Source organism: Pistacia vera, unplaced genomic scaffold (assembly GCF_008641045.1).
Source record: "Pistacia vera cultivar Batoury unplaced genomic scaffold, PisVer_v2 Contig235, whole genome shotgun sequence".
NCBI classification, from domain to species: Eukaryota; Viridiplantae; Streptophyta; class Magnoliopsida; order Sapindales; family Anacardiaceae; genus Pistacia; species Pistacia vera.
The window spans coordinates 295,136-311,960 of record NW_022196041.1 but is presented as its reverse complement, the minus strand read 5'-3'; the positions used below and the strand labels follow the sequence as shown (position 1 = coordinate 311,960).

Here is a 16,825-nt window from a genome sequence, read left to right as displayed (position 1 = left end):
GTTTAACGGTTGTTTTTTTTAGTGGGTCGGGCCGTGTGCCATTTTTAAGGCCCACGGCATGGCCTGCATGATCATGGGTCTTGTCATGCCTTGCTTTTTTTCATGACGTGACGCATCACATGTCGACACGGTCGATCGTCAGCTCTACAAGTGACTCCATCCCATGAGCAGCAATCACTATCCTCATTCCAAGAGAGTATTTTCGGATTAGAAGGAAACATGGTTCAATCACAAAGGGAAGAAGAATTTTTCTAGGAAGGAAAACAGTTGCTTAAATTGAAGCAATGCAGAAGTGTGGTCATAAGAGCACAGTTTTGCGGAGCTATGAGAGCAGAAAAATTGGTAAGACAGAGTTAATGTACTCATTTTGTTTTTCAGTGCGAAATCATAAGAACTGAGATAGCTATAAATAGGCAAGAAAGTGGCGAGCCAGTACTGTAAATATTCTTATCTTTTCACATGGAATCAAGTATAGAGTCAAAGGTTTAGTCATGCTGGATTTGACAGCATTGACTATAACGAGCGTTCACTGTGACTCCTGGAAATATCCTTTGTGAATTTCCTTGACCAGTTAATTGATCATTTCTAGATATATACAAACGTTGGAAGATATACCACAATTTGGAAGACTCAGTCTCCCAATAATAGGGATCATCATTCATTTTCCCCAACCTTTCATGAATCTTTCTGTATTTTAACCAAACTTAAAAAAAGGCAAAGTAAATCAAACTTGGCGGCACGATTGTTGAAGACTTTGGACGTATTTCTGCACATTTTTACTCTTGTTTTGTTCATCAAACCGAAAGTTTTCTCTTAGAGGATGTTTTGCTAAATTGGCTAGGTAATGAGAATAGCGAAATAAGTTGTTTTTCCTGTGACAAGAGAGAGTTTGAAGTGGAAGTATGAGCAACGGTTTCTGAATTGGCCGAGGACATTGATTCGGGGAAGAAGGGTTGTGCCTTTTTTTTTTTTTTTTNCTTTCTGTATTTTAACCAAACTTACAAGAAGGCAAAGTAAGCCGACCTTGGCAGCGCGATTGTTGAAGACTTTGAACGTATTTCTGCACATTTTTGCTCTTGTTTTGTTCATCAAACCGAAAGTTTTCTCTTGGACGATGTTTTGCTAAATTGGCTTAAGTAATGAGAATAGCGAAATAAGTTGTTTTTCCGGTGACAAGAGAGAGTTTGAAGTGGAAGTATGAGCAACGGTTTCTGAATTGGCCGAGGATATTGATTCGGGGAAGAAGGGTTGTGCCTTTTTTTTTTTTTTTTTTCATCTAAATAAAGAATTTATCCTCTCCCTGTTTCTTGTATTTGGTAGGAAAACATAAACGAAATATTCGAAATGTAGAGGATGTCTTATGGTGCTGCTCTGCTTTCCGTGAACTGAAGTATTTTTTGTACAGAGATAGAATATTAATACGTTTAGAAAGTTTAGGATAAAGTCACTTAGCTCCATGAAGATTTATAAGATACGGGGTTATTTAAACATTTAGTGGACTATAGGGGTGTAATTAATATTCATATAAAAGTACGATATTGCTGTGCGTGTAGACAAAGACGTGTCGTTTTCTTTATGGTATATCTTAATCCTGGTCATATTCATATACAAAAATACTTTCATCGTAATATGCTATTATAATCTAGAGATTCTTGTAGGGTTATAACTGTGGTTTCATTGAAGTAGTCAATAAGTTTTAACAAGGCTTACAGAAGTGTTTGGATATTCGTATCTACATGACGTGACGACGTCAACAAAGTAGGTTATTATTGAAGGTCGAAGTCTGTAGAAAAAAAAAAGTTTATCGACTTTTCTCTTTCTTGCTTCCCTGTGATTATTCTCATCTTTTTTGTGGTATATGAATCAGTGATTCTTGAGATCAATAAATAGAATAAGATTCAACGATAAATTGACCAAAATGGTTATCAACCCGATCGAGAACAGTGAGTAATATTATTAATCAACACTGATATTATTAGAATAACACACAGCAAATGATATCATTACTTGCACTATATACAGTAATACACGTACAAAAGAAAGACATTTTGACAAAAGCTTATAACACAAGAGAGCTTCTCGCATGCACTGGCCTCTTCTTCCTCCACGGTTGCTCACGCCCTTCCCAACTTTCTATGATGTTCTACTTCAACAATCTTCGCAAGCCATTTAGGCTTTCCAGTTGAGAATACAACATATCCTATCAACATTCCAAATACCATTCCACATCCATACCCTATCAACACAACTTCCCAACCAAATCCATCTGTAGGCTCTGTATCTTCCCACATCGAGAATGGTGGTGGTGAATCAGTGTCACATTTTGTTGGCATGGGAAACCCGCATAATCCCTTATTGCCACTGTATGAACTAATTGGGAAGGTATCAAAGTGGTTGGCTAGAGGTATTGGTCCTGTGAGTTGGTTTTGGGACAAGTTTAAAACCTGAAGAAAATTCAGTTTTGTCAATTGATATGGAATCTCTCCCACAAGCTTGTTTGAAGAAAGATCTAATGATTCAAGACCTGTCAAATTCCCTAAAGATGACGGGATGCAACCACTTAAACGGTTGTGGGAAAGGTTGAGGAGTCGCAATGCATGAAGATTTGCAATTAGTTCTGGAATCTCTCCATGGAAGTTATTGTTTGAAAAATCTATACAAGTAAAAGTAGTAATAATTTTCATTATTTCCACATCAGAGCCTTTCAATGTCACTATTGCAGAATCTAGATAATACCCTTCACTCATATATCGCAACTTCCTTTCTGTTTCATTAACATCCATCATAGCTTCTAAATTTTCAAAATATTTCTTTGGTAAAGAACCACTAAAATTGTTATTTGAAAGATCAAGGATTCTCAACTTAGCAAACGACTGAAAAACCGTAGAGAGTTCTCGTACAAAACCGTGAAACTTATTGGAACGAAGAATAAGAATCCGTAGATTTGGAAGGCTTTCTAACCAATTTGGAAAGGAATCGTTTAGGTGGTTGTTTCCAAGATCAAGAACTTCAAGCATCTTACAATTCATCAAAGATCGTGGGATCGACCCTTCCAACTGATTGTCATTAACACTAAGCGTTCTCAATTGACCGCCTCTTGCAAATGTATCAGGAATTCTACCATCAATTCTATTCTTCTGCAAATCCAAAACTTGGAGTTCATTGCTAAAGTTTCCCATGCATTCTGGAATGGCTCCACTCAAGCTGTTGTTATAAAGATCAAAAACTCTAAATAAGCTCATATTGCAGATCGAACGAGGAATCTTTCCCGTCAATTTATTATTTGAGATAAGAAAGAATCTCAACGGATATGGTAGAATTGGAATTGAGCCACAAAACCTATTATGATCTAAATAAAGGGATGACAAGAGGTTACTCTGAAATTCAACAAGATGACCGGTTAGTTGGTTGTAACCAAGGTCTATATACTCCACGTTTGGAAGATTGAATATCCAAGATGGTATAGACCCATTGAGAAAATTACCAAAAAAAGAAAACCAGGATAAATTTGGAAGCCTATTTGCACGAGAAGGGATTGGACCAACCAGTAGATTATTTTGGATAGATAAATGAAAAGCTTGAGTTAGGTTGACAAGAATATCAGCTGGAATTTCACCGATGAAATGGTTGGCTGAAAAATCTAAAAAGGCAAGTTGTGTAAGGTTACCAACTGATGCAGGAATTGACCCAACAAAATTGCAGTTATAGAGATTCAAATATCTCAAGGACATTAAATTGCCAATTGAATTAGATAATTCTCCAGAAAATCTCGTTCTAGAGACATCCAAAAACTCGAGAGGGTTACTCCAATTAACCCTTGGAAAAATTCCTGTTAAGTTGGAGTTCCACCGTAAACTGATGAACTGTAGATTTGGCAGGCGAAAGACAATATCTGGGAAATTTCCTTGCATTCCACAATCATTGAGACTCAAATATGTCAAAGAAGAAGACAGATTCGTCAAGCGGCCAACTATAGTCAAAGACATGTCAATGTAATCAAGAGACAGTTCTTCTAACTTGGTCAAATTTTGAACCAGCCCTTCCAAAACAGGGGTATCAATACTCACTTGGAAGTTCTGAGAGAGGTCAAGTGAAACTAATTTAGACAAATGAGAGATTTCAAAGGGAAGTTGGCCAGAAAAGTTTGAGAAAGAGAGGTTGAGGTAAGTCAAACGAGGAAAAAAACTGAAACCAGGGGAAATATGAGAGTGGTTGAAGTTATTGAAAGCAAGGTTTAGGGTTTGTAGTTGAGGAAGGAGAAAGAGAGTGGTGTTGGAAGGAATGTTGCCATGAAGCCAACCACAACTAAGGTCCAGGCCAATAACGTGACCTGTCTCTGTATCACATGTAACCCCATCCCACGAGCAGCAATCACTATCCTCCTCCCAGGAGTGCATTTTTGGATAAGAGTAATGTATCTTGTACTCATCACAGATGGAAGAAGAACTATTTTCCAAGGAAAAGAGTTGCTTGAACTGGAGCAATGCAGAACTTTGTTCCTGAGAGCAAAGTTTTGCGGAAGTTTGAGAATACGTTAAGAGCAACAACTGAAGGCAGAAAAACTGACAAGAAAATGTTAACCAAACCATTTTGGATTTCTGTACGAAAACATAAGAGCTAAGGTGGCTATAAATATACAAAACAAAATTGGGATCAGTACTGTAACTATTCATAACCAAAAAAAAAAAAACAAGTATGAAATCAAAAATCAAAAATCAAAAATCAAAAGTAGTTTTAATTTGGTCATGCAAATGATGTATACTCCAATAATTTAGGCCACTTTTTTGAATGGCGTATTCCATAACACAAGAGCCAATGTCTCAACAACCAAATAAAAGATAAATTATGTAGAAATGGTGTGAATTACTCTATTGAAAAGATGAACGTTAGAATATTTAATGAACGTGGAAAGATAGGTAAATCCTATCATGGATATTGGTGTTGTAATATTATGAGTAACTTTTTGTGTTGGATTATAATGAGTGGATAACCCGTCAACATTTCCCGTTGGTTGTTACCATCTCATAACATGAGCTTGCTTTAGCATTTTGAGGCTTATCCGCTGAAGGTCCAACTGCTTTAATTTTAAATTATAATTTTCTTTGACTGTTGATGCTATCTTCCCCCACGCCCCATTCACAGTGTGAACAAACCCATTTTTAAATTTAAGTGGGTATATTTAAGTAATAAATTAAAAGTATATATGGATAGAATGGATACGAATTTGTTCTTCCAAGTGCTTTAGGAGCTTTATTGCTTGTTCATATCTTCTAACTGACTTTCTTTACTCTAGAAGAAGAATTGTCTTAACGTGTGTCACATTAAAGATATTAGAAGATAACAAGTTTATTATATATAATATGTATTGAAATTAAGTTTTTTGTCTTTTAGTATCCATTTATCTTTAGGCACACATTAAGACAACCTAATAAAAAAATAAAACTAATTGTTATTCTTTTATTTATTTTGACTTCAGAGCTATATATATTACGATTTGATAATATTTGAAATGGGTTACTGCACATATGGAACCATAAATTAAAAATATTTTGATAACTATATTTGTTTCAATTAGAATTAAGGAAAGTGAATGGTTAATTAACCAAAATGGTTATGAAGCCAATCGAGAAGCAGTGCGAATATATATTAATCAATACTGATATTATTTAAAAAAATAAAAATGGATGTCAATTGATTGCTTGCACTGTTATTTTATTTTTATTTATTTGTCTAAAAGTGTGCAAATAAATTTGTATATATCTTAATTAATCTTTCGAGATCCGAAAATTAATGATCAACTAAACTCTCTGGTGACCACCCTCTTGATAATACACCAAAAAGTCACTTATCTTTCACCCGGCCCCAATGGTTGTTGATTGATTGCACCGTTACAGACACAAATTAAAGACATTTTGACTAAGTTTGTAATCACTTGAATCGGCTTTACTAAGCCAGCGCCCTTATGTTCAAGAGAAGGTTCCACTACTAAAGCGATATTTTATGCATAATACACATGACATTACGGGGTTTTAATATTCCTGTAACTGTTGTATGAATTCGAAAGTCTTGGTCATGCAATCAATATCATTTTCTGAAGGATATTCTTCGAAAAAAAGATTCTCAACGTAATCATAAGTCATAAGTCATAATATTACATCAATCACAGTCTGGTGTTGGGTAGAATAGTAAACTAAGCATTTTATCAGGGATCTTGAAGTAGCTACATAGTCCTATTATATATGTAGTAACTTGTAGGACTTCATACTATTTTCAATATTATTAGTTTTAAATTTTAATTGTAGGGGAGAACGATATTTTCTCACCCAAGGTCTGCAAAATGACACTTGTCCACCTTTCAAGTTTCAAAATGACACTTTCCCACCATTTATTAAGATCTATTATGTTTTCTGTTAATATTTTATTGAAAAGACGAAAATGTTCTTAAATATTTGATTTTATAAACTTTTTATTATTTTTTAATTAGCCAAAAAGTTACCCATTTAAAAAGTTAGGAGTAATGCTGTGAAATAATAGAATTGTTTAAATTTAAATTACTTAAATATTTATTTATTTATAATGTCATGAATATCTCATCACTATTATTCAATAATCTACTAGATTTATAATATTTTTCATTTTTGTTAACTAACATAGAAAATCAATATTCATACTTAATTAAATAAAAAAAATGAAAAAAAATATCTTTACACTTGAATTAATAAATAATTAAGTAAAGACTTTGACTTAACTAAATTTTAATTTATAATAAACTAATTAAGAAATAAACTATTTAAATATATTTTTGTCGTTTTAGTCAAATATTAACAAAGAATACTAACAGAACCTGACAAATGGTGGGAAAGTGTCATTTTGAAACTTGACAGGTGGGAAAGTGTCGTCTCGCCAAACCTTGGGTGGGAAAAAGTCGTTCTCCCTAATTGTAGACTCGACCTCTATTTGTCAATCTAAATTTTGAATCATATCTAATGTCATGCTATTACGTCAAGATTGGACGAAGCCAGGACCTTAATCTAGGGTTCAAAGTTAAAAAAAATATATATCTTATTTAATAACCCTTTAAGGTTTAAACGCTAGAAAAGTCTAATAAAAAAGGATATTGAAAATAAAAGCTTTTTAACTATCTCTGAATAACTAAGTAATTCGATAAAAACTTTTTAGTGTATTATTCAAAAAGTCCTAAGTTCAAGTCTCTTTTCGAGTACTAATAGGGATAGCCGATGGAGTTCTTATCAGATCGATAATTTCAGAATCTCGAGAGATTAATTGAAATACAAGTAAGTTAATTTGGACACCCTCGATCATATTAAAAAAAAAAAAAAAAAAAAAAATTATCAATACAAAAACTTTTTCATTTGAAACTTTATTTTCCAAATTACGATTGTAATCTATGATTAATAAAAAGTGATAAAATAAATAAAAAATCTAATTTAAATACATGTTCTCTCTGGATTTACTAGTTTTGTAATCTTCCATCTCTTAAATGTTAGATTCAGTACATTGATTTGTTTATTTATTTATTTGTTTTTCGATCTATATAACGTTTTTATTTGACAGATGGACCTGCTAATCATGGGCTTCAGCCCAAGTTTTTGTCTATTCAATAACCGTTTAAATACTTCCGATTTCACGGAGCAGGTGAGATTGTGAGAACTCGAAAGCTCGTAAGAAACGCTGCGTTTCACTTCAGCATATAATAATTACAATAACCAAGGTCCATAGTGATAGCGGGAAAAACAAAACAAAACCAAACCCCTAACTTTAGAAAGAAATTCTCGAGGACAGAAACACGAGAAAAAATGGCGCCAGTGTTGCAGAGCTCGCAACCTTGGGTTGAGAAATAGTACAATTTCGTTCTCTTTCTTTTTATCATCTTCATCTCTACTTCTATTTTATTTCCAATTTCAAAACACTCTCTTCTTTCTGTTTTTGGTTGTATTGATCTTGCAGTCGACCTAAGCAAGTGAAGGATGTGGCTCACCAGGACGAGGTGGTGCGAGTCCTCACCAACACTCTCGAGACAACTAATGTATCATTTTCACCTCTTTCAATTTTTCTCACTCTATTATTATTGTTGTTGCTACGATTTTAAGTAGGTTTGAAACCCTAATTGTTAATCTTTCTCTAATTTTTTATTATTCTGCTCCAGTGTCCGCATATGCTCTTTTATGGCCCACCTGGAACTGGCAAAACCACCACTGCACTCGCCATCGCCCATCAGCTTTTCGGGTACTACTTGCAATTATTATAGTGGTTTTGGTGCTTGTTTGTCCTTTTTGAATTGGTACCAAAGTAGGTAGTTACAGACATAGTTCTAATAGTGGAGTTTCACTTTTCTTTGGATCACAAATGTTTGTCATTGGAAGCCTGCGTAGGGCACTATTTTTATTGTTCTGTGTGATTGATCAAAATGCTTGCAGACCTGAACTCTACAAATCTAGAGTACTAGAGCTGAATGCTAGTGATGACCGTGGGATCAATGTTGTCCGTACTAAAATCAAAGATTTTGCTGCTGTGGCTGTAGGTTCTGGTCAGCGTCAAGGGTATGCATATTCCTATCTTGAAAACATTTCCATTCCTATTCATTTCTGTTATCTTTTCTTAATTATTTTGCTTCAATATTTCAGGGTTTATCCTTGTCCTCCATACAAGATTATTATCCTTGATGAGGCTGATTCGATGACTGAAGATGCCCAGGCATGTTGGTTTCAGTTTATTGGTATTATTTTTGGAAATTGTATGAATGTCAAACATTTTACTCTGCTTCACAGAATGCTCTAAGACGTACAATGGAAACTTACTCCAAAGTTACAAGATTCTTTTTTATTTGTAATTACATCAGCAGGTGAGCCTTTTCCAGTTTGTTTAGCATATTGATATATTTATTATTTACATTTTCTTTCTCGCTGTTAAATTCGTAAGCATTGTTAGACCCTACACGATTGATTCTTTTCCCCTTTGTTTATTTGTATTTTTGGGGGAAATGCGTTGGATGGACATGGTATGAATAGTGTTATGCCAATTTATTAATTACTTGCTAACCATAAATCATTGTCCAACTCCAACAATGTCACAGTAGATAATTTAAAAGGTGTTTTAAGACAAACAAGCTCTCAGATGCATTTTAATTACAACAATCATTTTTCTTTGGAAACAACAGCCATGCATGTATTTGTACGACTCTCTAATCCGATGTAAACAATAGACATGTATTTTTCATAATATTTTGGTTAATATCTTGTGTGATTTTTTTTTTTTTAACCTAATCTCACAATATTTTATTTGATAGGATCATAGAGCCCCTTGCTTCAAGATGTGCAAAGTTTAGGTTCAAGCCACTTTCTGAGGAAATTATGACTAGCCGAATATCTTATATCTGTAAGGAAGAAGGACTCAATTTGGATGCAGAGGTTTGGATCTAAAGGCTTATAACTTGTCACTGTTTTCCTATACCAGGTTAAGTTTTCTGAGATTGATCCTTATATATTTTAGGCTCTATCAACTTTAAGTTCTATCTCACAAGGTGATCTTCGACGGGCTATTACATACTTGCAAGTAAGACATTATTTTTTGTTCCATTTATTTTGTGATCCCATGGTTCTTTCAGGTCGATCATGAAGAAATACACTTACATTTTGTTTAAAAATGCTTATGCATTGATTTTGGTGGTTATCATAAGGGCATGGAAGCAATCAATGGGTTTTATAATGTTCCTCTGAATATTGAAACTGAATGGACATTTGTTAGGGAAAATGATAAAGTGGCAAAAATTGAATTAAAAACTGTTTCTAAAATTTTGTTTACAACTTTTTTTCTGATTATAAGATAACCATCTGGCTTGTATTGACTATGATCTTCACCAATAGAAACCAACACTAGGATAGTGTAACCATTTGGTATGTGAAATTTGAATGATCATCCTGGTTAGAGATTCAAACCTTTGTTTTCTGCTTCAGAACAAGCCATCTGCAATGTAATTGCATGATAAAAAGTTGATGGTAGTTGTTTTGATATTATTGTGATGACCAAAGCCTGTTATATATCAATCTTAGATGGTTTCTATGGTGCTTCAGTATTGTGTTCCTGGATCTTGTATAGTATTTTGTGAAGATAGCTTGGTCAAGCCAATTTAATCTCTTTTTTTTTTTAAATATATATAAAAATTTCCTTTACAATTTTATGTGTCTTTTTATACTAGACAATATTCAGTGATGCTTATGTTTAGTCATCTCACGAAATCTTGCAGGGAGCTGCTCGCTTATATGGATCATCAATTTCTTCTAAGGATCTAATTAGTGTGGCCGGGGTAAGTTGTTTGTTTGTCTTTAACTCTTGTTACACTCTTTTCATCTTGACAATATATCTGGAAGTGGAAAAGTTTCCCTAATATTTGATTGTGGATTACCTGATACATTTAGGCATCAATAGGATAAGTTTTTGCCAATCACTTCTGTGGCCTTGGTCTTTTAAAGTCTGAGAAACTGTTCTCAAGGCTAAAAGAGCCTGCATTTTAAGCATACGACCTTTTGCATCTTAAATTTATACCTTTTGCGTTGTGTAGTTGGAATTGCCTGCCATTTATATGATTAACATACGTGCAAAATGAAGTCATTTATCACTAGCAACTGAAAAAAAAAGCACACCTTGTCATAAATTCATGCCTTTACTGACATGAATTTTTATTACCAGGTCATCCCAGTGGAGGTAGTTGAGGCACATTTTTCGGCATGCAGAAGTGGTGACTTTGATGTTGCAAACAAGGAAGTTAATAACATTATTGCAGAGGGATATCCAGTCTCTCTGTTTCTTTCCCAGGTTCCAGCTTTGCTATTTGAATCAAAGATTCATCTGTCTGCTCAATATTAAGATATATGTATTATTGATACCATGTTTGTTTCAGTTATTTGATTTAGTTGTGGAAGCTGAAGATATATCTGATGAGCAGAAGGCTCGAATATGCAAACATTTCGGTGAAGCAGACAAGGTTTCTTCCTTGTTATAAGCTTATTATTGCTGCCTTGAGCGTGCTTGAAATTTCTGATGTTGAGTTTGATGCTAGTTTAAGTATTAGAACCTGAATTGCTGCTTGTGAAAGTAGTATACTTTTTTCCAGTCTAGCAATATGTTTATCACCTTTTTAAAAAAAATAATTTTCTTTTTGGTCAAATATTAAACAATAGGATTAGAAAGACATTGTGCTAAACCCTCTCCTTTGATCCTGTGGAATTTGCAGTGTTTAGTTGATGGCGCGGATGAGTACTTACAGCTATTAAATGTGACAAGTCATGTAATGCGAGCTCTGTGTAACATGCCAGAAGAGTTTCATTATGATGCTTAGGTAGCCGAAGTCCTGGTGCAGCGATTGTGAGATATTGCAGAAGTAAGTTGCTTTATTCTCGGTGAATGTTTCCTGTAATAGGGATCTATCTCATGTTAACGAGAAGGATATTCAAATTTGATTCTCTAGCTCTCGTCAGTACATAAATTCAATTTGCTAATTGTGATCCATGAGCTCCACAAATGTTTTCAGAATCTCCCTTAACCCAGTTATCCTTACTTCGACAGAACCCTTTTTTGTTTTTTTAGTAATAGAATTAGACAATTTACTGTTTCAGCTACTCAGTTGTTAGCATGATAGTGATACATGATGATTTCGATTTAACTTCAAAATTTAAAAATGTCTTTCACGTTCGTATTATGAATGTTACCCATTAAAATTGGTCATCGTACCGTTGCAACAGGCCTGTCCCAGCATCATAACATAGGATACACAATCATGGTCAGTGATAACACATCATTCATTTTAACCTATCTAAACACTAAAATATGTGGAGCCCAAAATTTTTAAATTCAGATTAAGTACTGGAAGCAACTAAAATTAGATGCAACCAAATCCAAATGTACTGCCGTAAATAAATTACCTAACAATTTCATCATTGTAAGCTAATAATATAGGCATCAAAATATTAATTTTTAATAAATTATACGAAGCACTTTTGGTTTCAGCCTTGATGACTATTAAAATACTCATTAGATTCAATTCAAGTCAATGAAGACTATTCTGTGAGTATAATGTTGTTAGTTTTTGACCAATGTAATGTAATAATTCCTCTGATATAGGCAATTCAAAATTGGCAATAGAAAAAAGTTCCTTACTTAATAACCATATTAGGACAATTTCAAGATTTTAAAGGATTTAATTTTTATTTTATTCTCCAAATGAATAGTCACACTCCTTTCGGTTTCACCTCATTTCGATTTCTGATTAAACGTTTGAATTTAGTACTAGAACCTTTCTGTTTCAATTTGCATGATTTTTGGGTCCCAGTATTAAACCAAAGTCAAATACGTACCCATGAATGATGGGCCGGTCTCACTCTGCTTGGCCCACCAACCCCACCTTCATGCCTTTAATCTCGCTATGAACACCATCTCCGCCCGCCTCCTCCACCTATATAACTCAAACTCACAGACTGAACTTATCTTATACGCTTACATCTCTCTCTTCCTTTCAAACTCTGTTAGATTTTTCAGTTATTTTCAGTTACAATGGCCATTGATGATTCTTGTAGAAAACCTGGTGCCGTTCCCTTTAAGTGGGAGATCCGACCCGGTGTCCCCAAGATCCAACAACAACGCAAACAAACGCCACATCCGTCACCGTCACCACCTCCTGAACTTGATCACCTACCCCGCCATTCATCAGCATCGTCGCCGGCTCCACTGCAAAAGCTTAAACCCCCACCAGCCGGCTTCCAGTCCCATCCTCCCTCCGAGCCCCGAAGCCAGTCGTTTCGGTCAACCCCGCGTGCCCGTTCCGAGCGTTGGCGGTTCGATCAACCTACACGCGTCCGACCCGAATGCATTTCACCTGGGTGTTTCCCGGCTCCCTCGCTTATTAGACGCAAGGAAAGCAAGAGGAAGGTTCATGTACCTAGACCCACATCCGAACACGGTTACTTTTCAGACATTGAAATGTTGCCACGGTGGTCGGTTTCAAGCCGGAGGTCACTTTCACCGTTCACTGCCTCACCGGCCTCGTCGTCTTTCTCGTCGTATAAGTCATCGCCCCGACCCGTGGTTGATGCAGACTGGGCCGGGTTCGGACTTTTTTAAACGGAGTTTAGCGTATAGCTATTTGGCGGGAATTGTAGTTGTGGCCTTTGACGTTTGGATGTTATATTTGATGAAGATTTCCATAAACGACAGCGTTTTGTGGGATCAGAAGCCCATTATGTATGGCCCGTGATTAGCTCTTGTCGTGTTTAGAGTTTTCAAAGCTCATAATATGATGTGTTATATAAATTGGTGGCAGTGAAAGGACTTTTTCCCAAGTCTTTTATTGTGAATTCAAAGTTTCCAAGTGAAAGTCATTTTGATAATGTACTCTTAATCTACATAGTCATTTGGTATTAAACATTTAAGGGTGAATTTGAATCTTGCTTTTGAAAGAACTCAGTTATATGTACTATATCACATAATATTTGTAACATATGATGAGTAGTAAATATTAAGTCCATGTAATTTCTAAATCATTTAATTTTAACATCTATGTTTCAAAATTAGAATTCTTTAATGAGTTAATTTTTTTTTTAATCATAATGTCTTACTAAATCTGAAACTTTAATTATCTCTAAATAGTTGAGTGATTCGATAGAGACTTTTATATGTATTACTCAAAAGGTCTTAAGTTCGAATCTCTCCTCAATTGTTAATAACAGTAACCATTATAGTTCTTACCTGACTACTAGTTCTAAGATTCTTAAGGATTAGTTAAAGTGTGTGTAAACAGACCCGAACATTTTCAAGTTTCAATCATTAAAAAGAAAAAAAGGAAAACTGAATTCCGTCGAATCCTATAATTTTTTAGATGAAAAGAAAATAAAATGAATGATGAAATCTGGAACCAAAATAATACTAGACTTGATCACTAAAAGTAAAACCACTGCAATGCAAATTCTCTCATGCATGGTGTTGGTAATAACCCAAATAAAATTATACATAATTCACATGCCAGATTACGATGATGAAAACTGTCAAGCAATTTCAGTGGGAATATGAGAAAGTGAAAAAGTGAGAAAATTTAAATAAATTAATTTACGTTTACGATAGGGGAAACATTACCGAACCAAACATGATCGTGAAGCATTCCCTAGCCCACCAAGTACTCCCGCTCATGCTTAAAAATGTTTCATTTGATGCCAAACTCGCAGCTTCAACAAATTTAGTTCACAGCCCATTTACCATACAATCAGTTTCTGATGTTTTAAAATCCATTCCAACTCTCTTCTTTCTGTCCCCTCGCTCCATTGGCCGCCAGAAGGGTTTTCGGCACCGCGCTCCTTTGAAACAACGGAACCTTACAAAAGAAGCCTACAATATCCGCAACAATGTACTTGTTCTTGGCCCTGCAGCCTATAGAGACCCTCAAAAAGTCGCTCTAGGACTCAACAAAGCCCTGGAGTTTTATTACTGGGTTGAAAAGTTTATGGGGCTATGCCATAATGAAATGACATGCAGAGAGATGGCTATTGTTTTAGCTAGAGGAAATGACACAAAGGGTCTTTGGGATTTTCTCAAAGAAATGTCTAGAAGAGGAGTTGGTGAACTTGTGAGTACTTCTACTGTTACCTGTTTGATAAAAGTCCTAGGTGAAGAAGGTTTGGTTAATGAAGCATTGACTACTTTTTATCGGATGAAGCAGTTTCATTGTAAGCCTGATGTTTATGCGTATAATGTGGTTATTAATGCTCTCTGTCGAGTTGGGAATTTTAACAAGGCAAGATTTTTGTTGGAACAAATGGAGTTACCGGGGTTTAGGTGTGCCCCGGATGTATATACTTATACTATATTGATTAGTTCTTATTGTAAGTATGGTATGCAAACTGGGTGTAGAAAGGCTACTAGGAGGAGGATTTGGGAGGCTAATCACTTGTTTCGGATAATGTTATTTAAGGGTTTTGTTCCAGATGTTGTAACATATAATTGTTTGATTGATGGTTGTTGCAAGACTTATCGAATTGAGAGGGCTTTGGAACTTTTTGATGATATGAATAAAAGGGGTTGTGTCCCGAACCGTGTTACCTATGATTCTTTTATCAGATACTATAGTGCTGTTAATGAGATTGATAGGGCTGTCGAGATGATGAGAAGGATGCAAAAGATGAATCATGGGGTACCCTCTTCAAGTTCTTATACTCCAATTATACATGCTTTGTGTGAAGCTGGAAGGGTATTGGATGCCAGGGATTTTCTGGCTGAATTGGTTGATGGGGGTTCAGTACCTAGAGAGTACACATACAAGTTAGTTTGTGATGCTCTAAATGCGGCAGGGGAAGCCAATTCACTTGATGATGAACTGCATGAAAGAATAAGGGATGGTATCAAGAACAGGTGTAGGCAACTGATGAAGGTAAAACCAATCATGAGCTGCAAAATGTCATTATAGTATGGGTGAAGTTTGATAGTCCAGAGAAAAATGGTTTGCTCTTCCATCCATATGAAGAACGGAAGACAAGTAGAAGAATTCCACTGGCTATTTTGGCACTCTGCTGAAGAGTGGTGAGTGTTACTGTATTGATTTCATATTCTGTCGCATTCTTGGAGTTCAATTATTTCTCACTTAATTGTGTTATTATAATACAAACAATCAGCCAAAGTAAAAGGCTTCTATCATATCAATTTGCCAGGGCTGAGTGAATTCATGACTTAGGATTTTGGAAAAAACTTCAATGAGACTAACTTTGTGCCATATTCCTTGTGACAGGTTCTTCCGAGTATTAGCTCCTTTAGAATGTTTCATCCTCTGAACCTCTCCCGTTGAACCAAATCAAATTTCCAGATGAAACTTGCCATTTCGATGTTACTGCTTGATACTAGCTAGTTGACATTTTAAAAAGCTGACTCGTAAAGCAGCAGAGGACATGCATGCTTGGTGCTTCATGCCACTTTTGAGGTATCATTTTTGTCTGCAAGCATAAAGGCATGAGTTAATTCTGCGCTGTAAAAGCGGCAGTAGTTTTTCCGTGGCACAAAGTTCTGATTGTAATATAATATCTTTCTTGTTTTTCGTCATCTCTTACCTAACCACCCCTTGATCTAATAAATTCACAAATTAGTTCAGATGGGTTGGGTCAGACTAACTACACAGTAGTATTTGTGTTTACCTTCTGCTGTTTGATTATTCATCAGACTTTGTGATATTAGTCTTCAATAAAAATGTTTTCAAGATTTTAGTTCCCCTAAATTGGGAGGAATCCAGTGTTCAACTTCCTTTGAAATTTTCAGGAATCCAGTGTTCAACTTCAGCAAAAATGTTTGAATATGCTTCTGGCTTGGGTCAATAGATGATCATTTTGTAGATTGATCTCCTTGTTCTAGCCAGGGCAGGAACCAAGATGGCATTCGGAGTTTTGTGATGATCATTTGGTAAGATCATGTAAGCTGGCTTAAGACAAGTGAAGTTTATATTATTGTTGATGAATGCTTGAAATTGGTCAACCCTTTTCCTCCAATTGGTGTGCACTTATCAAGGAGAAGGAGAATCTGTGATTCATCCATTTGTTTCCTGCACATTCTCATTTATGGTCTGGATCCATTTTCCATGAACCTTCTGAAAGATTCCTCAGTCTTACCTCAATTTCAATCTCTGTCACTCTCTGTTGCCGGCGAATAACATTATACGCTCACAATTACTATATCAAACATGGTTAATGAAGATGACTTTAACATATCCTGTATCTGATTTAAATATTTACAGTAGTATATATATATATAAAATCTAACAAAACCATGACGAGGCTTACTA

At 35.2% G+C, this 16,825-nt stretch overlaps 4 protein-coding genes across 4 annotated transcripts; 3 read left to right on the top strand and 1 right to left on the bottom strand.

The window, feature by feature from the left end:
- Positions 1-2,012: 2,012 nt before the first annotated feature.
- Positions 2,013-4,527, bottom strand: LOC116131619 (receptor-like protein Cf-9 homolog). Its single transcript, XM_031417281.1, has one exon. It carries the CDS (start codon positions 4,395-4,397, stop codon positions 2,115-2,117), a length of 2,283 nt encoding a protein of 760 aa, XP_031273141.1. The 5' UTR covers positions 4,398-4,527; the 3' UTR covers positions 2,013-2,114.
- A 3,206-nt stretch (positions 4,528-7,733) lies between these two features.
- Positions 7,734-11,632, top strand: LOC116131617 (replication factor C subunit 2). Its single transcript, XM_031417278.1, has 12 exons — positions 7,734-7,861; positions 7,969-8,047; positions 8,168-8,247; positions 8,439-8,561; positions 8,646-8,715; positions 8,790-8,863; positions 9,308-9,428; positions 9,511-9,573; positions 10,265-10,324; positions 10,708-10,833; positions 10,919-11,002; positions 11,252-11,632. Exons 1-12 carry the CDS (start codon positions 7,818-7,820, stop codon positions 11,354-11,356), a joined length of 1,029 nt encoding a protein of 342 aa, XP_031273138.1. The 5' UTR covers positions 7,734-7,817; the 3' UTR covers positions 11,357-11,632.
- Positions 11,633-12,487: 855 nt separating this feature from the next.
- On the top strand, positions 12,488-13,471 carry LOC116131631. The gene has a single exon (XM_031417292.1). It carries the CDS (start codon positions 12,568-12,570, stop codon positions 13,132-13,134), a length of 567 nt encoding a protein of 188 aa, XP_031273152.1. The 5' UTR covers positions 12,488-12,567; the 3' UTR covers positions 13,135-13,471.
- Positions 13,472-14,136: 665 nt separating this feature from the next.
- LOC116131629 (pentatricopeptide repeat-containing protein At1g77405) lies at positions 14,137-15,474 on the top strand. Its single transcript, XM_031417289.1, has one exon. It carries the CDS (start codon positions 14,153-14,155, stop codon positions 15,464-15,466), a length of 1,314 nt encoding a protein of 437 aa, XP_031273149.1. The 5' UTR covers positions 14,137-14,152; the 3' UTR covers positions 15,467-15,474.
- The last annotated feature ends 1,351 nt before the right edge of the window (positions 15,475-16,825 follow it).

Excerpts from the sequence above, each read along its gene's own strand:
- LOC116131617 (XM_031417278.1), top strand. The coding sequence starts at position 7,818 with ATGGCGCCAGTGTTGCAGAGCTCGCAACCTTGGGTTGAGAAATA. Across the intron at positions 7,862-7,968 it reads CAACCTTGGGTTGAGAAATA|TCGACCTAAGCAAGTGAAGG; the intron begins GTACAATTTCGT and ends TTGATCTTGCAG. Across the intron at positions 8,248-8,438 it reads ATCGCCCATCAGCTTTTCGG|ACCTGAACTCTACAAATCTA; the intron begins GTACTACTTGCA and ends AAATGCTTGCAG.
- LOC116131629 (XM_031417289.1), top strand. The coding sequence starts at position 14,153 with ATGATCGTGAAGCATTCCCTAGCCCACCAAGTACTCCCGCTCATGCTT.
- LOC116131631 (XM_031417292.1), top strand. The coding sequence starts at position 12,568 with ATGGCCATTGATGATTCTTGTAGAAAACCTGGTGCCGTTCCCTTTAAG.
- LOC116131619 (XM_031417281.1), bottom strand. The coding sequence starts at position 4,397 with ATGCACTCCTGGGAGGAGGATAGTGATTGCTGCTCGTGGGATGGGGTT.